This window comes from Ochotona curzoniae, unplaced genomic scaffold, assembly GCF_017591425.1.
Source record: "Ochotona curzoniae isolate NIBS_2020 unplaced genomic scaffold, NIBS_Ocur_1.0 patch371, whole genome shotgun sequence".
Taxonomy (NCBI): domain Eukaryota; kingdom Metazoa; phylum Chordata; class Mammalia; order Lagomorpha; family Ochotonidae; genus Ochotona; species Ochotona curzoniae.
The window spans coordinates 585347-613095 of NW_024466941.1; the positions used below are offsets into that span (position 1 = coordinate 585347).

A 27749-nucleotide genomic window follows, 5' to 3' on the forward strand; every position below is an offset into this window, starting at 1 on the left:
GCTGAATACCTGTAATTCCTGTTAACACGAGGAGCTCGGCGGTGTCCTCAGGGCTCCTGTTGATGCAGGGAGCAGGGAGAAACTCATGGAACAGGTTAAAGATGGATGACGTTTTTCACAACTCTAATACGTTTTTCATAAAGCCAACCAAGTTTCTTATTGTGGTCTGGACAATGTTTGAATTTTTCTTTGATTTGTTTCTTTATTTAAAAGGCAGAATTAGAGAGAGAGAAAGAAAATCTTCTATGCACTGATTAATTTCCCAAGCAGTAAAACCAGGAACTCCATCTGGATCTCCTCTATGAGTGATAGGGGTCCAGAGATTTGGGCCAACTTCTGCAAGTGTCCCCAGGCACATTACCAAGGAGCTGGATGGAAGTGAAACAGCCAGCACTCAAGTGGACATTTTGATGTGGGTTGCCAGCATTGCAGATTATGTCTTAACCAGCTGAGCTGCAGTACCAGCCCAGTCTTTGACTCATCCCCCATCTGTATCCTTTTCCCCTCCCCTCTACCCCAAGTCACAGTTGAAAACCTTACCGTCAGATGCCTGGAACAGGGTTGGTGTGTGATCTCTGGTTATGCAAACTGGAGATAATGGCTCTCTTCATTAGCAATTGACAGGCTCTTTATTTTGTAATTATTTTGTTTGTGATTATTATGTCTAAACTCCTATTACCTCGTAGCTCAGGGATTTGTACTACATAGATATGAAATAAATGAGGACTTGTGAAATCCATTCACTTATAAAAAGTCCTATTTTCGATAACCTTTCCATTCTTCTGTGTGCTTAAAATCTGCCAGTTATGCAAGCCATAAAAAAATATGAAAAGTAGACTTTTTTTTGCTACTTTTTAACATTTATACCTAAATGTGTTATGGATTCAGTTGCCAAATTACGGTTAATAAAGAGTTTTGTTTTCCCATATTTCATGAGAAGTCACACATTAAAGATGTAAAGGAATAGAATCAGCTGCTTCCTGACCTTTTGGCTAAAATTAAGTGTACTGTCATAGTAAAATTAACAGCATGGCTCCTTAGCAAGCACTGACTATGTGCTTTAAGTGAATTAATTCTTGGCAACAAACCTATGTGACACTTACAAATAAACAAAAAAACAAAAACCTTCCTTCAATGATGAGAAAAGTGACACAGGCAAATAATTCATAGGGTTGATTGCAGAAGTGAGTGGTAAGGTTTATGTCTGAGCTTGGGACCCAGGCAGTTTGACACAGGGCCTATGGCCTCACGTGATGAGCGACTACATTGCATTAAATGTGGACTATGACATTATTTATAGCACCTGCTGGTTAACGAACTATGATTTCATTTTCAGATTATTTCATGGAAGGTATTACTCAAAAACCCATAGTTGTTCCAAAGCCAGGGACTCCTAAAAAGAAAGAGAAACCAAAGGAAAAAGAGGATGAAACCCAAGTGTGCCCCAGGATGAGGAAAGCCAAAGTTCCACATTATGATACCACAGGTGAGTGTTCCTCTCAACCCTCCCATTGAAAAGAAACATGAGGGGCTGTTTCACATTGCTCTGTGGTTTGTGTGCTGACACAGAAACTGATTTCAGAACAATTTACTGAATTTTCTGTTTGTTTGCTTAAAGAATTGTTTTCAATTTCTGAAAGTTGTGATTTTTGTAATGAGGTGGCATTATGGTAATAAAGGATATGGAATTGCAACTGGATAGACAAACTAAATTTTTGCTCTGCTTTATTTTTATTTTCCAATGATTTTCCTCTGGAAAGTTCCACTTGAACTTTGAAATTTCTTGCTTGTCTGTGCTGTTTGTTCTTATCTCAGTGTAAAAGTGGAATGTAGGCCAGACTTTCTCCAAGTCTGAGTATAGAATACCAGTGAGTAAAAAGGGTTTATGAAAAAATAGAATTAAAAGATAGGTAACATTTCCATGAACTTTTTAAAGCCGCTTATATTTTTGTTTTCAGTTAGCATTCATGATTCTGTTAGAAATTCAGGGTTTTTTTTTTTAGAAACTTTCTAGGTTTTTAGAACATGGGTATTCCTTAAATTTTGTTTTTTGGAAATTACTCCTTATCTTCCTCCACGTGCCTTCATTTTCCAGCAGGCTACAAAATATTGCAATCTGCTAAGTCCCCCTGAATAATTTATACTTGGGCAATGTTTCATAAGACAACTTGAGTAATCCCCACTGCCTGCCAGGGTGTGCATTGGCAGGAAGCAGGAGTCAGGCCACTGGTGTGTATACTGAGTCTATGCATGCCAATGTGGCACATGTGCTTGTTAACCAGACCCTCAACCCCAGGGCTAAGCATCCACCCCGTGTGGTGTACACCCAGGTGGATAAACACCATTCCTTCTTTGCTCCTGTTAATAGCTAATTTTCTCTGTACTTGTGCTCTGTGTAAACTTTTAGGTTGCCATGTAAATATTTTTCTTTATACAGCAAAATTTGAAATAAGTTATCCTGAAGGGATGCTGTTCTTTGCACTTATGTCAGACTTTTATTTTAATATTTTATACCAGAACCAAAAGATGATGATGTGATAAGAAATATTATTAGGCTAAGAGAAAAGCTTGATTGGCCAATGACATTACCACAACACACTTTGGAACATAGACCATGTGAAAAATATATTCCAAAGAGTATACAAAAGGTATTGTCCCACCATTTTATTCCATTTTGAATTATAAAAACAAATTGTTTGAAATTGTTTTAATTTTTATTTTTAGTTCATTTGTTTCATTTCCTTCTGCTACTGTTACACTAGCATCAAATTGTTGAGTGGAAAATGCTGATTAAAGTACTGAACATCGCTTTATTTTACTTATTTAAGGAATGAAAAATGGACAGGATAAGGCTAGAATGCTTCAAAATATTTGTCTCTCCTCTCATCACTTGTTCTCGTCAGGTCCTCGGGGTGCCATCTGCCTGAAATGTGAATCTAAACTTTGTTCTTTATTATCAGTTGTGTGTGTGTGTGCGTGTATGTTGTGATTTAAAAAGATATCCTAGTGTAATTTTTCTGACAGTCTGTCCTCACTGCAAGTTGTTGGCACCTGATTTTCACACCATAATCTCTTTATCTTTTCCATTCTGTCCTTACTCATTAGCCTCTTTGTTCAGAAAAAGGTGATCTTGTCCAAGATTGTGTTACCCAAGGGAGGAAGTCCTGGCAAGACCTAGGCTCTCCCTCCTTCGGGTCTCACCTATCACAGCAGACTGGCTGAGCAACGTCCTGTGTTCCGACCTTCAGCTGAGCGATTCTCATGGTGCAATCCCCAGACAGGTCACAACATCAGCTTCAGCTCGGGCTGCATTAGGAATACATATTCTCATTTCTGATTCAGTGGGCTGAAGGTGTAAACTGGAAGGACCTAACCATCCACATTTTATTGAGCTCTGCTGGTGATCTGATGAGCAATCAAGAACCGTTGCTGCAAACAAGGGATCAACCAACTGTTTCCTGAAAAAGGAGCAGCTTGTGGCTAGTGGAGACTTTGCAGCCATGTAATTCCTGTCATTGTAATGGAAAGGCATGCATAGGACATAACAGAAGGGACTATGTTCCAGTCAAGATTTATTTACAAAATCTGGCACCTGGCCATGGTTGGCGCCTTGCTGCTCTAGATTGTTCCTAGGAGAATAGATGATCTTTTGATCATTGTTTGGAGGTGGCACAATATAAAAAAGTATATGCATAAAGGGAACAGACACACCTAATTTTAATTATCTACACACACTATACTACCTTGGGCATGTTCCTGCCCGCTGTGAGCTTTGTTTTCTTTGACCTTGAAATGAAGACAATAGTTATGTCCAGAGTGGCGAAGACTAAATGACGTGAAACTTGTGCCATGGGACCTGACAGTGTATTTAGTAATTAAAAGAAGTCCTAGCTACACAAGGTGCCACGGACTTCCAAAGAAAGTATGTTTTATTTGTATGTAAGAATATGAACAAACGTTTCTTTTCATTTGAAGAAGAATTTGTTACCTGGAACATATTATGGTTCTCTAGCTTAATTTTAAATTATATGTGTAATTGGTGTAAAAGCATTGTATGTAGCCTAAGTTTCTAGTAACCTCACATTTTGAAACATAATTTAGAGAACGCATGTTTCAAATGACCATATAGCTATAACAAAGCACATGTACTATGTGAGCCATCACTCTGCCTTTATTTGTCATTTTAAAATCAGATTTTCTTCCCTCCATTTCATTTGAGAGACAGGAAGGGAGTGAGGGAGAAGGGAGAGAGAGACGGAGAAGGGAGGGAGGGAGGGAGGTGGAAGCAACTGAGACAGAAATAAATAACCAAGAATAAAAATATCATAAAACTGGGTTCAAAATCACTTCAGTGAGAAACTATTTAGTAGTTTGTGGGAACATTACTAAATATTAAGTAGTTTTAACAATATATCTCAGTAACCCAAAGAAGACAAAATTAGACTTCCTTATAATTTTAGATGGCTTTCATTAATAAAAGTTAATCCTTTTAGAGTAAAATAAATTTCACTTAAGCATTTTTAGTAATGGGAAAGATTTTTTAGTAATGGGAAAGATTTTTCAATAATACCAAATAAATGACAGACAGTTAATATCATTTATTGCATAGTTCAGGACATGCTTTTACTCAGAGTTGGATTTTTTTTTTTTTTTAGAATTTAGAATATTTTGGCAATTATTCCTTAAATAGTTGATTAGGGCACAAAGAGTCAAGGGCTACAGGAAACTGGGTAAGACCATTGTTTCCACATTTATGTTATTAATTTTTTTCTGTGTCCTTGGTAAGGAAAGAGATAAAAGGAAAAGCCCCACCCAGCCTCCCACCCATCCCAGGTCTCTGACTTGGGGCATGCTCTGAAGGTCCTGCTCATGCAGTTTTGATAGTTCAACAGTTCTGTATTGCTGCCAATCTCACCACTCCAAGCATGATGAAATCTCTTCAGAATCCACTGGCTGATAGTCTCTTCATGATTGGGGTTCTGAGATCAGCAGTTCAGTTGGAGGGATCCCCAGAGAAACTTCATCTGAGGTGATCCCAGACCTGATTCTTGTGTGTGCTTGCCAGTACAGGGTCTGGCACAGTCCGTTGCCTCAATCAGCTTATGCACATGCTGGTTGTTGCAGTTGCTGGGTCCAGCAATTTTGTTTGCAGTTTTGTTTCCAGCCATGTCTTCTACGCGAACCGATGGTTGTTGTTGTCCAGCCTGATCCTACCCACTTCATACTCTGCCTTCATGCAAACCAGTGGGAGCTTCAGCCTAGTTGGGGTGACTCCCTATAACCCCGCCAGGCCTACCCCCAACCCTGATTCCCATGCTTGCCACTATGTACCACAGACTTGTTCAGTCTGTCCCACATGCCATTTAGCTCTCGTACATGTCAGTGGGCATTGAAGCCCAGTGCAACCTAACCTGCCCTATTATTCAGCCCACATACATACTGACGGGTGCTGTTCTGTCTAGCCACCCCTGCCCCAATCCTGGTTTTCATGCTCTCCAGTGGGAGTGGTAACCCAAGAGGGAGGCACCCACTATTTCCCTCCTAGGCCACTCCCACTCCTGGATTATGCACTCTCCAGGTGGTTCTGGAGTTTAACTTGACAGACTTAGCCCCCAGTGCCAGCCTCTGCCAGCTGATGCTGTGGCAAAGCCCAACCAACCCTCACCCACTCTAATTTATGCTTGCACCAGTAGGAACAATCAGCCCAGCCTGGCTTTTCCCTGATCTAGCTCACATGAGGCCCACAGGTGTTGTAGCCCTGCCTGGTCTGGTCTGCCCCCATCCCAGTTCACGCTCTCCAGTGGGAGTGGCTGTCCAGCAGGGGAGCCCTCCACATTCCCCCTGCCAGCTTTGCCCCCTCCTTCCCTGGTTCTCACATGTGCTAGTTGGGTGCTGTGGCCCAGTCTGGTATGGTCTTGCCATTTGCTAATGGGTGTTGTAGCCTGGCCCAGCCTGGCCCACCCCCAATTCCAGCTGATGCTGGTGAGGGTTATAGCCTAGCCCAGCCCAGCAGGCACCCAATCCCAGCCATAATGTGCACTGGTATGTGTTGCGACTGAACCTGGCCTGACCCACACTCTGTTCTGGTGCTCAGATTTGCCAGCGGGTGATGTGAACTTGTTCAGCCTGGTCTGCCTCTGACCTATGCCAAATGTATGCCAGTAGGTACCTTTCCCTGGCCTGGTCTGGGCTGCTCCTTATCGTGGTTCTTGCACTCACCTGCAGGGACTGTGTCCTGCCAGAGGAGTTGCCCAGGCTCCTCCATCAGAACCTCTCCCATTGCCAGATCTCATGCATACCAGTGGGTCCATGAGCCAGCCCTACTTAGTCCACCTCCTGTCCTAGCAGGAACAGTGGCCTTTCCTGACTGGCCTTCAACCCATTCCAGTTCTTACTGTTGGATGTTTCAGCCCAGCCAAGGCTCATCCATACCCAGACACAGCTCACACATGGCTCAGTAGGGGCAGAAACCTAGCCTAGTCCATCTTACATATACCCTGGTTCTCCGGATCACTAGATGGTACTGGAGTCCAGTCTGGCCTGGTGCATCCATTCCCAGTCCACACTTATGCCAAGGGAGACTGCAGCCATATCCAGACCAGAACACAGCCCCCACTCCAGCCCCCGCACTCACCAGTGGGAACCCCAACCCAGTTAGGGTGTCTTCTTAGCTCCCCAGTTAGGCCTGTTCCCAACCATAGATTGTGTGCATGTCAGTGGTTGCTCTGACCCAGATGGCTTAGCCTTTGCCTTCATTGCTGTGTCCTATATCCCTGGCTCGTGCAGACCAGTCAGGGTAAGAGCCTAGCTCGGCATGACCTGTGCAACATCCTGATTCTGTTCTTCCTTGTGAGTTAAGGTTTGTTTGGCCCTGTCCAGTCTGCCCCCTTCCAGTTGCAGCTCGGCCCACCCCACATCCTGTTTTAGGATGCACATTCAGGTGCTGCTGCCTTGACCTGCCCAGACTGTTGTCAGTTCCTTTACCTGTAAGTGATGGCAGGTTCTATGGTCATACCTAGCTCAGCCCATCACCACCCCAACTCTTGAGCTAACCAGTGGGACTTGTTTTTCCACAGGATTGGGCCCATACTTCCCCTGTGAATCTATCCCTAGATCTGGTTCTCTCACATGTTGGTTAGTGTCCTGACCCTGCCAAGTGTGACCCATCCCCTGTTCCACCACTCAGTCAGATACTGGTACCTAGCCCTGCCAGACAGGCCCCCAGTCATAGCTTTTGTATGAACTGGTATGTAGCAATCAGTGATGCTCTATGCTAACAGCCCATCTCGGGATTCCCATGTGGGTTGGTAAATCAGTCTGGCCCAAAAGGAACTTATGCAATCTCCCTTCCAAACCCTCAGTTCTCAATCCTAGGGCTTGCAAGCAGGTTCTGTGACTCCATCACTAGGAATCACACAGAATTCATCCCTCACCTACACTCACACTAGCCTTATCCCTGGATGTCCCTAGGCAACAATCACATATCTTTAAAACCCTAGAGCTTGCCACCGGGCAGCCAGCAGACAGAGCCTGGCACCCACTTGGTGCACTGGCCTCCCAAAGGCTAGGACTTGGTCACAGTGTGGCAACAATGCCCATGGGCTGAGTCCTGGGCACTGGGTTCAACCTGGCCCGAATACTCTCTACAAGCGGGTCGCTACCACTTGCTGTCACCTGAGCCGCCAAGGTCAAACTCCCAGGCTTGGATTTAAATCCCTATTTTGTTTGCATGAAGACCGAGTATGAAGTGGGTAGGATCGAGCTGGACTACAACACCCGTTGGTTCACAAGGAAGATGGGGCTGGAAACTGAATGGACCCAGCAATCACAACGACCAGCATATGCATAAGCTGATTGGTGTGACTAACGGTGTTGGAGTCTGTACTAGCAAACTCATGCAAGAATCAGATCTGGGATCATCTCAGAGGAAGTTTCTTTGGATATCTCTCCAACTGAACTGCTGATCTTGGAACCCCAACCATCAAGAGAGTGTCAGCCAGTGGACTCTGAATAGGTTTCATTGCGGTTGGAACGGTGAGATTGGCAGCAATACAGAACTGATGAACTATCAAAACTGTATGAGCAGGACCCTTGGAGCGCACCTCATGTTGGGGATTGGGGATGGGTGGGAGGTAGGGTGGGGCTTTTCCCTTTGTTACTCCCCTAACCCCAGATACAGGGCAAAATGATTATATTAGTGTGGAAACAATGATATTACCCACTTTCACCCTGTAGCCCTTGACCCTTTGTACCCTAATAAACTAAGATTATTAAAATTAAAAAATAAATAAATAAATCCCTATTTTGCCACTTCTAAATTCATGACTGTTCCCAAATTACCTAACTTACCAAATTGTTGATCTCTGCATTTATTTCATGGGATTAAAGAATCAAACCTTAATGCTTTAAAAATATTAAAGTTGACATTGATCTCCTAATGGTTTTAAGGATAATGTATGTGCACACATTACTTGGTATTAAAATTTGTTAAGTAACTAGTAAATACTTAAGGCTTCATTAATATAAAAGCAAGTGCTAAATTTAATAAGCCAAAAGGCATTGATGTTGGCAGACAAACTTAGTGGAAAGTTTCATGTATGTTAAAGGCTGTCACCAAGTTCTTGGGGTTATTAAGTAACAATATACATTAATAAGCATATAGATAAAAGTTGCCTGAAGTTCTATCACCAAATTATGTTTAATAATGAAAGTAAGCATGCTTACTTTTCCTGAGATTACTCTAGTTTAATTTGGATTAGATACAATTTGATGCTAGCTTTCCACAATGATGGTTTTAATCTGTAGTAACCTTGTTTCGATTTATTGGATGATTTTTTTTTAGTCATTTCATTAGTTATTGTAGTCAAATTGATTTTTTCTTTACCTCAGCAACCTTTGAATGATGATGGAGAGCTTGTATATTGCCTTCCTCGGGTTCATCCTTCTAATGCGCTTTACAACCCATATGACCTTCAGGTAGTGTCCACCTCCAAGGCTAAACAAAGTGAAGAATTTTGGATTGTTACTGCATCGTTTGTCTCAAAGGTAATATTGAATGGCTGTTCTCAGCATTCAGAACAACAAAATATTGCTGAGCTTAGAACTTGATAGCACAAATTTATCTCTGTGTTTGAGAAACCCAGTCCTTTGAGAGCAATTTACATTTAACAATCCTCTTGGGAACAAAGTTATTACTAGTGATGTTTTTTGTTGGTAGAGTTTTCACTTTCAAGGTTCAATTCTGGGATTTTTTTTTTTTTTTGCCTCTCAAATCCTTTATTTGTTTACAATCTTTTAAAGAACTAAAAAACAGGTCTTTTCTGGCATAATATTAAGTATATCAATAAAGGAAAGGTCACCCTCCTCCCACTGGCATGTTTATCAGAGCTCCTTTGTCAGATACAGAAATGCTCTATTTATGCTCTTGCACAGTACTTTGCTACTTAGTGCAAGTTGTAATTACATCCTCCCTTGTTTTGATCATTTGCTTCATATCTGCCTGTTTGCTCTCTGTCTTCCCAATCTCCCAACTGAAACTGTGAAGTATATGTGGGCAGGACCACATTTATATGAGGTTGAGTGTGTGTAGATATGGAAATATCTGTAACATGCTGTATCAAGTGTAAATGAAGAGAACGGTGTCGCTATACATGGAGACATACATGATACATATTGCTGATGGCATAGGCATACTCTTTCTGGAAGAAATTTAATCAGATGTGAGCATTTGGATAGGAGAGAGAAACTCCTGAGAAGAGAAAGAATTCCTTGACAGAGAGGATGTGACTTTTCTGAATGGCACGAGGGGGTATCTGGATTGTAGGATTATAAGCTATGTTGGGCTGCTCTATCTCTGTTGGTACAATAAAGTTCATAAACAGTGCTTTTATAGAAACTGAAAATTATGAGGCTCATAATTTGAAAGGCCGTTGTGGAAGGTATCTTAGACTGGGGAGAAAGCTTCTTCTCTCTGATGGAGCACAAGAAATAGCATGAGAAAAGGCAAGGTCAGAAGCAGAGTGATGGCAGGTGTCAAATTTAGGTGTAAATAAAGTACCTAAGGATTCAGATGTGGGAAAATTTAATTATAAAGGCAAGGAGGTATAAGTCAAATACAGGATTTCTTAATTTCTTAAAGATGGTACCTTTAAAGATATTAGCGTTTTTGTGCTTTATAATTGCAGGTTGTCAATAAAGTTGAGGGCATGGATGTAGTAGAACTCACGCCTACTTTGCGATGGCTATCGGAAAGAAAATACTGCTACTTATTACAGCATTTCAAGATATTTTCCAAATTCCGGTGAGAGGAGTACAAACAAAACCAACTCTGTCATTTGAATCTCTTAAACCATAATAATGACATATTTATGGAAAATTATAGAAGTAGAGTATTCCACAAAATCTTTTTTCAAATCCTACTTATTTAGGTATTAAAACTCTCCATTTAAAACATTATGAATATGACAAAAATGGTATTTTATAGTCAAGTAAACTTATACTGTCTTGATTTTACTTTTTCCTAGGATTTATTTTGTTCATGAAATTAATATTAGCTTACTATATTCATTTTATATGAAAGGCAGAGTCAGAGTTAAAATCTGCCATGCATCGGCTCACTCCCTGAATGCCCACATTAGCCATGCTTGTTCAGACCAAGGCCAGGAGTTCTGGGTGTTCCATGTGGGAATCCAGCTACTTGAGCTACATCAGGATTCCTCAGCCTCAGATCATCCACAAATTAACACACTGATGTTTTTTAGTTTGTACCTAGTTTATAATTAATTTTATTGGTTTCTCTCAAACGTCTATCTTTTCTTGCAGTTGTCTGTTATTTCCTGAGGACTCAGAAAACAAATAATATTTTAATGAGTTTTTTGTCTGTTTAAAAGGTAGAATGAGAGGGAGAGCTTCCATCCTCTTGCGTTCCCCAAATTTGGGAACAGCTGGGACTGGTTCATGCCAAAACCAGCAATGTGGAACTCCATCCTTGTCTCCATGGTGGGTAACTTGGGCCCTCATTGAGATTCGTGTGTCACAAGCAGCGACTTAGCCTACTGACTTGAGACATTTCTAACTTACAAGGCCTCACTCAGTTTCTTTGAATAATATATGATTCTCTCAGAGCTGCCAGACACCTCCGCAACTCCTTCAATTTTCTGCGTTTCAAAATCGGCCAATTGTCTGGCTGCCATCCTCCCATGCCTGCCATTTCCCCCTCCATTCTGGCTCTTAACCAGCTATAAAAGGAAACTCACACCTCAGCAGTTATTTAAAAGTGGCTCTTCTCCGTAAGATGCAGAGGCTCTTCAGGAACTGATTGTGAGGGTGTACTGAATAAGTCTCTCATATTCTCCTATTGAGGTGAGGGACATTGTGTAAGTGGTGAGCGTATATGTTCCATTGATGAAAATTATGACTGACAAGTAATCACAGAAGGAGACTTTTCAATTATTCATACAGGTTGAGTTTTTAAATCATAAATGTCTCCTTTCATTAATATTGAATAATGTCAAGATGATATCTATTATCTTAAAAAATTAAATCGATGTACCTCTTCATCATCTCGTGAGAAATTAAATGTTGAATTTCCCCGAAGAGCCTCTTTTTAACATAGTAAACCAGTAAAATTTTAATGTATAATATGTATTTATACTTTTTAATATTTATTAGAATTTTGGAAATAGGGGTTGGCACTGTGGTGCAGTAGACTAAGCTTATGCCTGTGGCACTGGCCTCCCACGTGGGTACAAGTTCAAGTCCTTTGCGGTTCTACTTCTGATGCAGCTCTGGGAAAGCACAGGAGGATGGCTAAGTTCTTGGAGCCCTACACCCACGTGGGAGATCTGGAAGAAGTCCCTGGCTTCAGATTGGTTCAGCTGCTGCCATTGCGGTCATTTAGGGAGTGAACCAATAGATGGAAATTCTCTGTTTCTCCTTCTCTCTGTAACTCTGCCTTTTAAATAAATTTAAAAAAAGGAAATAACAAACTCTTTTATCCATGAAAATTAAAATGACTTTACACTTACCTTTTGCTCTATATTCTATTGATGCCTTGAGAGAATTTGTACACTTCAGTATTTCATCACTCAAGATGATACATGCTTTACAGAATTCCCTAATACTAAGCTTTTCCTAAATATATTCTATATCAATACATGACTTAAGAGCACCAAATGTAAGAAGTGTCTTTCCTTTCAGAATTATTAAAACCTTTGTAACTTGGAGATTGAATGTTAAAAGAATGAAGACAGAAAGGAGCAAGTAAGTCTTGATATGCCATGTGTTTATATAAGTTTCAAAAGCAAAAGTTTGAAAGTGTAGTGTGAGAGCAGGTACAGTACAATCAGAAAGTCACAATGCACTGCCTTTATGATTCAATCTAACCGACTTTAAGCGCTTTTTCCCCCTAATGTACCATTCTGTGATCACCATACTATAAAGGACCTTGGTGAGCATTCTTAGTCACCTAATCTCATCTTTTTGCCTATGGGAAGCAGAGGGATGAAGCCGTATGAGACAGTTAATTCTGTTTTGTAGGATCTCCGGGAGTCAGGTTTTCTTTAATAGGGTTGCTGGTTTTATTACATTTTTTGAGATTGTGGTGATTAAGATGCAGTTGTAAGAAAATATACCATAAGTCCCCCACTTGTCTTTTTCCTGTTTTCCTCCAAGAGGATAATATCTTGCAAAAGCCTTATGGCAATATTCAGGACATTTGCCTTGGTGTAATCAAATACAGACTCATCTCTACCACCACAGGATCCCTACTGTTGACTTTTAGGCTATTTGCACTTGTTACCTTATTCCTGTTTCTACTGTCTCCTTAACCTGTGGCAACCACTGGTATGTCCCCCTTTCTATAACTTTGTCTGACCAGGAATGATATCATTAACAATAAGAGGATATTGTTGGAGTTACACAGATTATGGATGTTCAGGTACATGTACTTATCTTCAGATATATCAAATGATACACACTACATATTTGTATCGCTTTGTTAATGAGGACATGACAAAATGGTTTTAGAAAGATATTATATAAGAAGAATCATAGAAGATACAATCCTTGGGTTTGATTCATTTCATTTAATATAACTCAGATTATTTTGTTCCTCTGGGTAATGTTTTGACTTCACTAATGCTTTTTCTTCAGCTTGATAAAGCCTGCTATTGAGACTTCCTATTGATTTATTCATTTTGGTGATTTTGTTTTTCTCTAGGATTTACCACAAGGTTTTCTAAATTGTCTTTGTCAAGCTTCTGTTGTTTTCCAAATTTGTTCTGTTTTTCAGCTCTATATTCTTATAGTTTGCTGAACTTCTTTGAAGATTATTCTGGATTCTTTGTCAGTTATTTCACAGATCTCCATTTCTTTAGTGGCCATTGTTGGTTTGTGAGTTTTTTTAGAAATGTGATTTTTTTGTGTGTCTTTGTAGTCTTGGTGTCCTTGCACTGGCATCTGTGCCTTTGAGAAGACAACAGAGTTTCTGGCTTTTCCAGGTGTTTAGTTCAGCCTGGGTAGGCTAGCTGGCAGTGATTCTTGTCAGACTGATTTTGTTTTTGAGTTTTCTAGATAGCAAGCTGCTACCTTTGATTTGAGTTAAGGTTGGGCGTCTAGTGGGGCTTTGTGGTCAGGCACAGCTGATGGCTAGGTACTGTGATTGCCTCTGACCAGGACATGCTGTAGGACATGCTTATTGGCCAGGTGGTACCACTAGTTATGTTCTACGGGTGGACAGGGTTGGAGGAAGCATTTCAAGGTTAGGTGAACTCATTGTTCAGTATGGAAAAGAATAGATGTTGTGCTTAGTAAGCATGCATAGATGAGGACTGCTGCTTGGTCTGTGGGGCGGGGGTTTGGGGTGAGCTTTGAGGCCAAAATGAATGCTGTTTGAACCCTGTTGGTTATAGGGAAATTGAGATGATCTGTTTCATAAAGGGCAACTTGGTGTAGGTCATATTTCTTAATTGATCATTTCATTAATTGATCATTTCATTAATCATTTCATCCAAGCAGTGGAATATATGCGTAGAATTATTCATTTATTCCCTTCTATTCCTTTGATGTTTGCAGTGTCTGTAGTGAAATTTCCTCTGTTTCTTTCCTGATAATGGCAGTTTTATGCTTTTTCTGCGGTCAGTTGTGTTCTGTTGATCTTTTTAAAGAATCAGATCTTTGTTTCACTGATTCCCCCGACCCTCTTTTCTTTCTTTTTTTCCATTTCATTTATGCTTAGTGTTACTTGTACTTGCTTTGGGTTTATTTTGTTCTTTTTCCTTCTAGTTGGTGAAGTAAGAGCTTAAATTAGGGAGTTGAGACCTCTCAATTGCCAAATATAAGCATTTGGAGTTATAAATTTCCTTCAGCATTGATTTTGCATAGATTTTGATATTTTCATTTACTTCATCTTCACTGACCCTTTTAAAGTGCTTTACTTGGAGCTACCATCATGGTTCAGTAGATTAAGCTTCCACTTGCAATGTTGGCATCCCTAATTAGAGTGTCAGTTCAAGACCACTTTGTTCCAGTTCCCATCCAGATTCCTGCTAATGCTTCTGGGAAGGCACCAGGTGACGGCCTAAGTACTTGGGGCCTTGCCTCCCCTGTGGGAGACCTAGATGAAGTTTTTGACTCCTGGTTTTAGCCTTACTCACCTCTAGCTATTGTGGCCCTTTGGAGAGTAAACAATAGATAGGTGGATGTATGTTTTCTCTATCTTTTTCACTTTCCCTAACTCTGCATTTCTTTTTTTAAATATGTTTTTATTTTGAATTTTGAATTATGTGGTACAATTTCATATAGGCTAGGATTCCCCCAAAACTCCCATCCCCAACAGATTTTCCCCATTCTACAATGGTGTACTCCTTCATATGGAATCATTTCTGTCAGTCTGTTATTTAAGTGTACCCCGACATTGTTGGTACAGACAATGTCAAATAAATGATCTTTTAAATGTTTCCTTTCTAATACTTATTTTCCTGCCACAAATTTTCTAGGTAGTTTTGGTTTTATGTCAAATTGTTCTATCAGTTGATGGAATAAGGATGAAGTCTCCAACTATGATTTTAGATTTGTAGTTCAAGTCCCACATTTTTGCAATATTGTTGTTCATTGCATATATAGTTAGTAGTAGTCTATTTTCTTGGTGGACTATTTTTATCATACGTAATGCTCCCCTATTAGTTTTCGTTGTTCCGAAGTTTAAATTCTGGGGTGTTACTATGCCCACCATTTCCTTTGGGCTAGCGTTTAAATGATAAGCTCATTCTTTGGCTTTGGATTCACCTATATATTCTTGGAAAGAGTTCCTTTTAGAAAATAGTAATCCCATATGTTTAAGCACATGAAAATTGGCATATTTATACCATTGAAATTTAACCTAATTATTTGAATGTTAGAGTCTGTTATGCCTTTTTTTGTATTTGGTTTTTCTCTGTTATGTGTTATTTGAGCATTTTTGAGAATTCTTTTTGATTCATGTATTTTTTAATGTATCTCGTTGTGTAGCTTCTCTGGCAGTTGCTTTGGGTGTAGCATTATAAATCTGTAACTTATAGTATGGTGTTGTCATCATTTAGGAACCTTAAGAAGAACATTCTATATTTTTCAAATTCTTTTGTTGTCTCTTCATGGTGTTTCAAGGTTCTTGTTTGTTTTAAAAACTTTCTCTAACCATTCTTCTAGGATAAAGCTCTTGACACAAATCCTCTTCCTTTACCTGGCCGTGCGTTGATTTCCCTTTCATCGATGGATAGTATTTTCTTGATGAGGGACTTGGGATCTTTCAGCACTTGAAAAATGTGTCACTTTATTCTGACCTCCATGGACACGGGAATTGTTTTCTCCTATAAGTGCTGTGCTCTTGCTTTCATTCTCAGGATTGTGGCTTGATGTGTCATAGTATAGGATTCTTTGTCTTCATCCTGTGTTTTATTTTAGCTTCATTAATCTCAAGGAGGGTGTGGGGGTGTGAATGCATGTGTGTGCTGCCAAACTGGGACATTTCATCTGTTATTTCTCTAAGTATTTTTTCAATCTTACCTCCTTTCCCCTCTGTCCACAGTGCCCCAAACACAAACAACTGATCTTGTATTAGCATAGATCAATGAGAGTCTGTTCACTTGTAGTCCAATTTTTATTGTTCAGATTAGCTCATTTATGTTGTTCTGCCTCTTAGGTCACTGATCCTTTCCACTGTCTACTCTACTGTTGAATCTTGTATTAGTCAATTTTGTTATTATAACAAATACTTGAAATAAACTACTTAGGAAGGAAGCAGTTTGACTCAGTTTTTGGAAGATCACCATCCAAAATTAGTGGATCATGGGCTGATGGAGCCCAGGCAGAAGAAAGATCACATCATATGAGCAGAGAAGGACAGCAGCTAAGTCCAACTCAGTTTTTGTAACTATCTCATGACCCGAGGTCATCAATGCATTATGCCCACAAAAGTAGTTCTTATTAGAGATTTGAATAAAAACCTCCCAGTGCACTTAGCTCATCTCCTGAAAACCATACTGACCCTTAATCTACATCATTAATCCCTTAATAATTAACATAAGATTTGGGGAATTCTCTAATATGTGGGCCTTGGGGCAAACCTAAATTTATGGAAGCCATTCGTTGATTTTGCTATTTCCATCCTTGGGTTTTCCATTTCTAAAATTTCCTGTTGGTTCCTTTTTTTTAAATTTTTTTTTTTTAGGGTAAAAAGGTTCAAGGGCTACAGGAAAGTGGGTAAGACTAGTATTTTTTCCATATTGTTTCCTTCATGTTTAAAGGGGGGTATTAAGGGAGAAAGCCCATCCAATTTCCCACCCTCCCCAGGTCCTGGATGTAGGGTATGCTCTGAGGTTCTTGCTCAAGTGGTTTTGATATTTCAACAGTTATGAATTGCTGCCAATCTTGCCACTCCAAGCACTATGAGGTCCTTGAAGAATCCACTGATTGACATAGTCCATCATAGCTGAGATGGTTGGTTGACCTGTTCTGTCTTCTCTCTCTTCTTGGTTAGGGTTCTGAGTCTAGCATTTTGGTTGGGGAGATCTCCAAAGAAACTTTGTCTGAGGTGTGCTCAAACCAGATTCTTGTATGTGCTAGCAAGTACAGGGCCCGGCACAGTCCATCCCAAGTATGTGCTGGGCAGAACCAGGCTGGACTGCAAAACCCATTGGTTCCAGTGAAAGTCGGGAGTGAAAGCAGAACCAACCCAGCAATGGCAACCACCAGCTGATCGGGGCAATGGACAGTTGGTTCTTTTGGTCTTCTGTTTATTTCCTTGACTTCTCGTTTCTTTGTATATTACCAGCCAGTGGAAATGAGGGTCCTAATGTCTTGCTTGACCTTTCTTGAAAACTCCCCATGGAGGCATTAGGGATGCATCATTACAATTTAGCTAAAGCTGAACTCTGACTTAATCACTTCCACCCTGTGGTATCTGGCTGGAGTAGAATGGCTGTTGCCAAAAGTTTCTGTCTTGCTAGGCTGCCCCTTGTCCTTTAAGTAGATTATAGATTTTTTTTCTTTTTTGGTCATTGTTTGGTGTTAACGGATTGCCAGTTTTTTTCAGCTCTGAGTCTGGGATATATGGGACCTAAAGAAAGCCCAGGGAATTTGCTACATCACTCCTAGCTGGTTTTGCTTCTCTTTTCCACCTTTCAATATCTTCTTGTGTTTGATCTACATACAATGTTCAGAGTGTTGTGTTTATCAGGAATGACAGTAAATGCATGCCTACTGAATTTTTCCTGTAAACCAGAACCCACATTTTAGTAGCCTTCTGTGATATGTTCTCCAATACCAAGCAATTTTTGTATGTGGGCAAGATTTTTGAAAATACGTGTAATTTTCTTTTCCAATAAAATGAAAATTTGTTGTTGAATTCCTCATAAAAGGTACAACTGAATACAGTCATTAATTGATGCACTATCAAATGTGGTATTACAGTTCTAACTTTCCAAGTTTCCCATGCCCATGTTTTAGGTGCACCCTTCCCAATATCCTCATGTCTGTGTTAAATATGTCAGGAAAGTTATACAATAAATTTTTATCTGTTTGATGGAAAGACAGGGAAGAGATGCTGATGATTTTTGAAAAGTATTAAGGCCTTTCTGAACCTCCAAATCCAGCCACATTACAAGCATCATGATAGGCAGAAGGCTTGCTCTTCTTATACTGTTCCAAAAAGATATGTAGTTACTTTTATGTAAAGCTGCTTGGATAACTCGAAGTTAATAGAATGAAATAGCTTAACAGAAGATCTCATTTCCCCTTCCTACTTTGTTCTTTAACACATCTAGTCCCCCAGATCTTGACTACAATGTTCATAGCTAGGTGAAACTCCTAAAGCTTAGTAGTTGTTATCCCCAAAAATGTAGATGTAATATATTTAACTATAGGCATATGAGCTAAATGATAGTTGTAAACTCTAAAGTAATTAGAGTGGGAAATAAGTTTGGAAATTTGTGAACATTCAGGTTATTTCTGAGACGCCGTCTCTTTTGGGCTGATGAATTATTTCAAGCCTGCTTACTTCGTATAAGAGGAATTTGTGAAGATGCAATTAATCTTAAAAATAATAAAGATGAAGATAATCCATCTGCCATATGTCTTGTAAAGGTGGGTAAAAGTATATTGGGGTAAGTATCTCACATCCAAAATGCTTGTGGAGTTTGGGAATTTGCTGATGTTTCAGAGTAGTCACTTAGACTTTGCCAGTTTATCATCCCTTATCTGTAAATTCAGAATAGATTTTAGAGAAATTTTGGTTTGGGATTTTCAGATTATAGATGTTTAACATGCTGGGCAAGTGTTTGGCCTGGCAGCTCAAAAGACCTCATGTTATATCGGGTTCAATTCCCAGCTCTAACTCCAGACCCCAGCTTCCAGCTGATGCACACCCTGGAAGGCAGTGGTAATGATGACATGAGTAGTTCGATTCCAACCACCTACCTCAGAGACCTGGCTGTGTATTCCTGCTTCCCCGCTTTGGTCCTGGCCAAGCTCCAGCCAGCAGCAGGTGGAAATGTGTTCTGTCTCCCTCTACTCTCCCCACCCTTTTTTTCATTTGGGAGGCAGGGGAAAAAATGTTTAAAGAAGGCTCAAAATATAATACTATAGGTTAGTATTAATATGCAGAAACTAGGAAGAACAAATGAAATTCTGAATTAAAGGGTTAGGGATTTCTAGATGTATAAATAAACTATCTCCATGGATGACTAATGTACAAAACTATGATTTTCTGGTAGTCGTTTTTACAAGTTAACATTCCTTGTGAAGAATTCAGTTCTTTTACTTACCTTTGGCTATAAAACCCCTGTTTTCGAGTGTGTCTCTAGTTGTAGAATGTTATTTATAAATAATGATTTATTTTTAGTACATAATTAATAGTCTCCAGCTATTCTCCCCTAAATAAACCGTGTTGAGAAATCACCTTAAGTGGCCAATCAGTTTTGAATGAACTAACGATTCCTATTTTAATATCTGGAAACAATATGCTTCTTAATGGGATAATTTGATTTGATCTATATGTGATTGCTCTTTCTAAGAGTTTACATTTATAGAATTGTAATTTTTCTTAAGTGTTAAGTTCATTGTTGAATAGGATTCCAACTAGTTTTGCTTCACTTACCATAATGTGTGAGGGAGGTGCTAAAAAATAACACGAATAATCATCTATCCTTAGAAGAATGATGCAGAGGTTTAAACAAGTTACAAATCAGACATACAGCATATACATGTAATAAAAATAGAAGCAGAGACCCCAATCAAGATCTCACATTGGGTAACAGGAACTGGATGATTTGATCTGTCCCTGCTGTTTTCAGGGTGTGTGTTAAGCAGGAAGCTGAAAGCAGGAGCCAGAGCCCAAGGTTCAATCAAGGCACTCCAATGTCCTGCGCAGGTGTCTTCACCAATGTCTCAACTGCTGGGTTAAGTGCAGATGAGTGTTTTTGTGATGGAATGGGTTGAACAGCTATATTAGATAACTTTATGGATGATTGATAGAATTAACTTGATGAAGAGTAGGAAGACAAGGAGAGAGACCGAGATGCTGATGGTGACAGAGAAGGAACACTGGGACTCTGTCCTGGAGTTTTCAGGTGATGTGTGTTTTTTCCCCAGAGTGTGAAGAACAGACTTTTCAAGAAAATATTGAAATATTTTGTTATTTTACTATATTGCAAAGTTCCATGCAAAGGAAATGAAAAAAGAAATGGTTACTTTTGATCTGCTTGTAGCTTACTTAAAGAGATAATATTTTATATATAAAAGTGATAGTTAATTCTAGAGATGATCTCTTTGCTAACTTTTTTGAGTTAGTTCACAACATGTAAGACAAAGAGTGTTTCCTGGCAAAACAACAAAAATACTATAAAGCAGCTATGTTGCAGAAGAATGGATGGAAAGACAGGTTGGCTTTATTTAGAGTATTATTCATTTTATAAACTAGACAGTATTCAACTTGAGTAGCCAGAGATGAGGGGATAACACAGTTTAAAAAACAAGCATTAGTATAAATATAAGGCATTTCACTACATGTTTGATTCAAAAATAGGTGTGAGTCTTGAATACCAGGCCGATAAATGAATTAAGGGAATGGTAGACTATGGAACGCCACACAGGGTGTAACTGACCGAACACCTCCAGCTAGGGGGTGTTAGGAGAACAGTATGCAAGAGTGGGAGTTTCCTAGACTCGGAGAAGCCAGGATCCAATCAAGAGCAGGGACTCACAGCCAGGAGCACTGGGCTGGTGTCAGGAATGAGAAGGTAAGCAGCTAAACATTGGAAAAAGTAGAGACACCAATGAAGACTATGAGGTAGTCAAGAGAGGGGAGCAAGGGTGGAAGCAGTAAGGCTGTGCTTACTCAGAAGTTAAGGCAGTGCACTGTGTGCATGGGGGTGCTGATACATTCCACTGGAATGAAAGCTCCCATATGAAAGGGGCAAAAATTCCACAGTTGAAGGTAAGGCACCTCCATGGATCATTGGATCCAAGCCTTCCCATTGAAAAGGCACAGCATAGTTGTAAAGCGATCAGAACTGAAGTCCACAAAGTCGAGTGGAGTTGAAATTTTGGTTATGCTTCATAGTCAAGAATGAAGCTCGTTTCCTTAAGCAGGGCTGGGAAGGCTTTATAGAGATAGGCATTTGGTCACACCACCTACTGCGGAGAGATGATGATGAGTGGTGCTGGTTGTGTGTGCTTTTTAAATAAGTCCTAGTGGCTATTATCCAGGGGAGATTTTGAAAACTTAAAGAACTATTGTGGGAGCAGGGACTCTTGGATTATGTCGTGGGGATGACCATCCTCGGCTGGGCTTGTGGGAAACCCAGCTGTACTGGGTCTGGTGTCTTACTTTTCTGTGTGTGACATTAAAAAAACCAAGAGACATGGTGGAGGTGAACAGACAAGGATTTATTGAAAGGCAAGTGGATAGTGCCCAGTTCAGACATGTGGGCAGGTCACCATGTGACAGGGAAGGCCCAGGTTGGGATCATCCTGTCTCCCATCCAAGTACTAACCAGGCCTGACCCTGCTTAGCTTCTGAGATCAGACGAGATTGGGAGCGTTCAGGGTGGTATGGCCGTAGACAGGGACCATCCTTTCTAAAGAATAAGGGTATTGGAAGGGGGTAGTGCTGGGGGCAGAACCTTTGTAAGGATGCAGGGTTGGTTTGGGGCTGTAGCACAAGTGGTGGTTTACAGGAAGGTGTCATGGCATCTGGTGTGTGGTGGAAAGTGAGACTTAGCTGCACGATGAGGGCTGGGTGTGTTGTCCTCAGCAATGCTGAATTACCACAGAAGGGTGATGGGGTATTGATGATGGATGCAACTCAGATGTTGGCAGTCCTTAGCACTTTGGTGTTCTCTAGCTCTCTGCCTACCCATAACAGAGCAGCTACTCAGAGTTCCTGAAATGTGCTCTGTTACACAAACTACTGTGATGTAGATGGGGCATTTTAGAAATGGAGAGATACTGGAACTAAAGAGATCAATTAGTATATAGTATTAGAACAATGAAGGCCTGGCGAATGTAACTTCGAATAGGATGTTAGCCTAGAGACTCCAAAAGAAGCAGAGATTGGAGATAGGCTATTTTCGAAAAGTTGGAACCTGGCAATTGCCAGGGACTGGGAGAAATCTCAAATCCTAAAGCACAACTGCTAAATCTTTGTTTTGAGAAACATACACTTAGTGGTTGTTGTAGTATAACTAGGGATATAGGCTACATAATTTACTGATGCAAGTGTGTTTTGGCAATAGAATCTACACAAGGTAAGAAAGATGGAAAGCTTGAAAGGAAGGCAGTTCATGCACACTCATGGAGGGGCATGAATGGATGAACACTCTATTTCTGCATCACCATAGAATGATTTAGGGCCAAGGCGAGCTGAGTTCTGTCTGCTGGATTCTAAATAAATTCTGGAGAAAAAATGTTTGCCTTTCTAGATTTTAACTTTAGCCTTTTTACTCTGCATTTTATGCTTATGTTTTTAAGTTTGACAAGCAAATGGAACTTCAAAAGTGAAAATAGTTCCTGGGTTTTCCAGGTTCATACATAAATTTTAAAAGGCTGCAGTTCTTGATTTTTTTCTGCTTAATCTTAGCTAAAATTTAAAGTGGTAGTGGATTTTTTTATTATCATAACTTAGATTTAATTATTACTTAAATTTGAAGAACTTATAAGACCCATAGCATATAAAGAAATATGTATTCTTAAGAATATACATAGACATCAAAAATGACTGATTATCTTTTTACAAGTAATTTTTTACTTTCTAACACTCAGTACTTATTGTTATTAGTTGGATCAGTCTCGAACATATTCTCTAGATGAATTTTGTGAAGAACAGTTGCAACAAGCTAGCCAAGCAATGAAAAAATTTGAGGACATCAGAGATAAAGCAATTTTGGAGTTAAAAAATACAGTCTTAAAGGTAATTCCTTAATTCTATTCTCTCTGCTTATCAAACGCTATGTATTGATTGAACTGATTCTGCCAAATTGGGTTATTGGGAAAAGTATCTGAAGTGGGAATACACAGGAAAAGCTGGTTAATTAACCAACCAACTGGTACCATAAGTTTATGTGTTTGCTATCGTAAGAACTTTCCAAGGTATGTAGTATGAAATTAAACACACACACCCCAAACCATATAATGAGTGTGCATATAAATGAGTGTGTAAGTGCTCGTATGTATATATATTTTTTTAAAGATTTATTTTTATTATTTTTTTATTGGAAAGGCAGATATACAGAGAGGAGAGACAGAGAAGAAGATCTTCCGTCTGATGATTCACTCCCCAAATGAGCGCAACGGCCGATGCTATGCCTATCCAAAGCCAGGAGCCTCTTCCAGGTCTCCCACGCGGGTGCAGGGTCCCAAAGCTTTGGGCCGTCCTTGACTGCTTTCCCGGGCCACAGGCGGGGAGCTGGAAGGGAAGCAGGGCTGCCGGGATAGAACCGGCGGCCATATGGGATCCCGGGCGTGCTAGGCGAGGACCTTAACCACTGTGCCACCGCGCCGGGCCCTCGTATGTATATATTTTATATGTACAACTTCAAGGTCTTTAAAATCTGAATTTGCATGTAAAGGAAAATGAGATGTCTGAGTAAATTCAGGTGTTCCTAAGACAAAAGCCCATAGCTCAGGAGCACACCTGGATGAAGTCAAACTTCTGAGAGTTTCCTAAGAGTGAAGGCTCAATAATACGATGCACCATGTCCTCAGAACATCCCCACCCCCTTGCTATGTACTGCTTCACACAGTCTCCCCACGAAGAGGTAACAATGCATGAATGCATAATTCAGCAAATACAGTTTAAGGGACTGATAAAATATCAGCTAATCATGCACCTGCTATCCAGGTGGCTATTTGAGCTTTCTGGAGGACTGAATGGACTTAACATGTGAACACTGAGTGTTTCTTTGAACTGAAATTATTCTCTGGACAACAATGACATTTGACACTTAGAGCGTTGACAAGATGGAGTGTAGCTCTTTGAAGCAGAATCTAAAAGCCTCCCATAATCCTCCAACTTCCCAAAGCCCAGCCAGTTACAGATTCTGGGACAGTTTGCCAAGGATGGCATAAATAAATGAGTTATAACATACTACCCGGGCCACTGAAATGTTCACTCTACCTGTTTAGCACTGTTGCTGTATGATCATAAATAAGAAATTTTTATTAAAATCAATTATGTATAAGAACATTTTAGAGCTCTTGTTAATATGGATAATGACATCTACCAACTTTATTCACTTCATGGGAGAATGTAGAATTAAGAAAGGTGACAAGGGGCTAGATACAGTAGCCTAGTGGCTAAAGTTTGACTTGCATCCACAAGGATCTCATATGGGTGCCAGTTCCTGTCCTGGCAGCCCTGCTTCACATCTAGCTCCATGCTTGTGGCCTGGGAAAGCAGTCTGAGGACAGCCCAAAGCCTTGGGACCCTGCACCAGCACGGGAGAACTGAAAGAAACTCCTGGCTCTTGCCTTCAGATTGGCTTAGCTCTGGGCGTTGCGGCTACTTGGGGAATGAAATCAGTGGATGGAAGATCTTCCTTTCTGTCTCTCCTTTTTCTCTGTAAATCTAGCTTTCCAGTAAGAAGTAAATCTTTTTTAAAAAAAAAAAAATGACAAAACAAAGCTGAGAATATATGCAAACAAATGATCCCTGAAACATTTGGTATTACTAAGGTATTGTGGCATTGAGCTAAAAACTAAATCATGTTAGCATAAGGTTAGCTTATAAGCAAATCTGTTTGAAAGTCAGAGAAGGAAGTACATTCTTAAGAATACTTACATGTTTCTGCACAGAGGGACTGGCCTCAAGTAGGCGGTTACCAAATGCAAATATTCTTAAAACTTACCCATTGCTTCCTTCTCCAGCCAAGTCAGCACAAAACTGCCTTTTGCCCCATAGTGAAGGCATAAGGAGTGGGGATGGCCTCCTTGGTGCTAGTGAACATGAGGTTTGTGAGAGATCTTGGAAAATTTTAAGTTATGCATATATAACTCAACTTCCCTCATCTCACCTCTAAGACCTTTCCACCGAGCCTATGCTCCACAAACTCCAACTTAAATTTTTCATTACCACTAGCAGTTACTTTTGTAAAAAAAAAAAAAAAAAAAAGAAAGAAAGAAAGAAAAATTAGAATACCAGCTGACAGTTATAACTATTGAAGCATCGACATTTTTTTTCTAATGTGTAGAAAAAAATTGAAAGTTGAAAATATTTTTAGAACATCAGAGGACTAACAAAAAATCCTTATGTACCTTTCGATTGTTTTAAGCAACACAGTTTAGAAATGTTGGGTTGGTTCTGGTAGTACTTACAGTATTCTTTAGTTTTGGCCAAATGTCGTTTTTAATAATGAGTAAATGATGCTAAAATATATGATTATGTGATTTAAAAATAATATCCTAACATTGGATTTTGTAAACTTTAAAGTTTTTCCTTAATTCTATGTTATGTAGAGTAGATGTATTTAAGAAGTCAAATTGTTTTTGCCTGCCCTAAAGGAAGCAGCCCTGGAGTGGTTTTAGGAAAGCTTGCAATTAGACTTAGCTTGCGCCCCCTGGTACTAGTCAGTGTGTTTGAAGATGATCCCTCAAAGTAGACAGCATAACTTCTTTTAAGTGAAGCAGCAAATATCAGGCTTTTGACTACATCAGTTACTTTGTTTTTGCTGGTGTTTAAATACAGTGTGAGTATGAAGTAAAGTTTTAATGAAGATTGACAAAGTTTAGATCCAATATGTTTGTCAGGCTAATAAAAACTACTACAGATGGGAAATTATGCTGTATTAACATAAAACCATCACCTGCCTCTCAACTGCTTTATTAACTTGTAGGTTGCAGAAAAGAAGAATATTAGAGATTATTTTGAGCCCAACCTCTCTGCAAGTGATACAGAACATTTCAAGCTGCCTAAGTTTCGACGTCTGTTAGAAACGGTTTTCCGATTCCTAGTGCTGGTTGACTACATATTTCAGGAACTCCTCCGACAGCTTATGAACACTGCAGTCACACTTCTCTGGGAACTCTTTGATGGGTCTGCTAGCATGCCATTCTCAAAGGAAGAAAAGAATAATAATCTCATCAGGTAAATCCCACTTCTTTGACTTAGAAGGTTCTTTCTAATCACAATTTTAATGCCACTTATGGAAGAGATATTCAATCATTTAAGCTAGAATTAGAAAATTCTGCTGGTAACAGTTTGTGTACTCATTTTTGCAATCAGCTGAACTTATTATTTACTGATATTCAATAGTGTCCATAAAACTTAAGAATATTTCCCAATATTTTCCTTGAAGTTGAGCATATGAGTGGCTGTCCTGCGAAATGAAGGGTACTCCGTGAAATCAGAATTTCAAATAAGCAACAGATATTTTTCTGTGTTTTACTGTATATTTCTTTGCTACATCTGGGACTCCCATGTGACATTGTACTGTTATCCTCCAACCTCAGAGCTAATTCTTTAGAGAAGTGAGAATGAGTCTGGGAGGAGCCACAGGTTCAACCAGAATTTTGATTATTTCCTAGAAATATTTATTTACTCTTTCGCCAGCCACGAAAGGATTTAAGAAATATTTTTATTTTTCTGTTAAAATGTGATTTAAAATGAAGCATTCTTCTTATTTTCCCCAACCGGATCTACTTACTATAATTTGTGAAACATAGTCTGTTAAATGTAATAGTAGAATACTTCATTACATCCCAAATATCGAAAGTTAGCAATAACGTCTTAGTAAAATAAAAGATTCAGTACATGGAAAACGAAGCATCGATTTGTAACATTTTAAAGCTCACATTATTCTATTCTGTTTCTCTACTTTTGACTGAATCCACAATACTCAGTATTATTTATTAAAGGCCTCATTACTGGTTTGAGTAAGAACATTTAAGTTACAAAAGCATAACTATTGATGGTACCTTCTTTTCTGTCAAACGGGTTGTGTACTTTTATGTATTTGGAGATTTAGGAAAGGTTTTAACAGTAGAGCTCTTAAATTCATCACGTTATCGAAAATTTGGGTGATTTATAGCTTGTTTCTTAACACATCTTCATACTTCTTTGTGTTATGGAAGGAATGTGCAGGTCTGGAGCCTAACACCTGGACCCTAACACCTGTATACTATATTGTCTATGACTAGTTGTATGGCTTAGCTTAACTGTTATCCTGACAGAAGTTAGACAAATTCTTTAGACTTCAGCTTTTCTTTTTCTGCCTTAAATTGGAGTGAGCAATAATGCTTATGTGAAAATGTTTGAACATAAACATGTTATTAATTTCAGATCATTGATATTACTGAATCTGTTTCCACTGACCTCTTTGTAAACTGTTCATAAAACATTTACTTATTTATTTTAAAAATGAGATGAGGGAAGGAGGAAAGTGAAAAAAAAAAAACATGAGCATTCGTGCTTCCATCCTCCCCTCAAATGCCTGCAACAACCAGGTTGGGTTGGACTAAAGCCAGGGGCCTGGAACACCTGGATTTCCAACTTGGGAGGCAAGGACTCGAGTACCTGGGCTGTCATCTGGGGGGTTTCAGATGCTGTGCATTACACAGGAATCTACAGGAAGTGGAGACAGAACTCAAACCCAGGCGCTCGGCAGCTGTCCCAGGCACTGGCTTAACTCACTGTGTATGTGCCGCTGACCTCTTAACTATTGATTTGAATATCCGTGGTGACTAATGATGATGAGCATTTTTAATGTATTGACCATTTGTGT

General features: G+C 39.6%; 1 protein-coding gene across 1 annotated transcript in view; it reads left to right on the forward strand.

Annotated features, from left to right (window-relative positions):
* The window catches only part of LOC121167455 (dynein heavy chain 14, axonemal-like), a 404109-nt gene that overhangs the window by 218568 nt on the left and 157792 nt on the right, over positions 1–27749 (forward strand). Inside the window, exons 4-11 of the mRNA XM_040996873.1 lie at positions 1335–1486; positions 2518–2648; positions 8890–9045; positions 10185–10300; positions 12199–12261; positions 18477–18618; positions 22811–22942; positions 25863–26113. Of these exons, the coding sequence (XP_040852807.1) occupies positions 1335–1486; positions 2518–2648; positions 8890–9045; positions 10185–10300; positions 12199–12261; positions 18477–18618; positions 22811–22942; positions 25863–26113 (1143 nt within the window). The remainder of the gene's footprint in view (positions 1–1334; positions 1487–2517; positions 2649–8889; positions 9046–10184; positions 10301–12198; positions 12262–18476; positions 18619–22810; positions 22943–25862; positions 26114–27749) is intronic.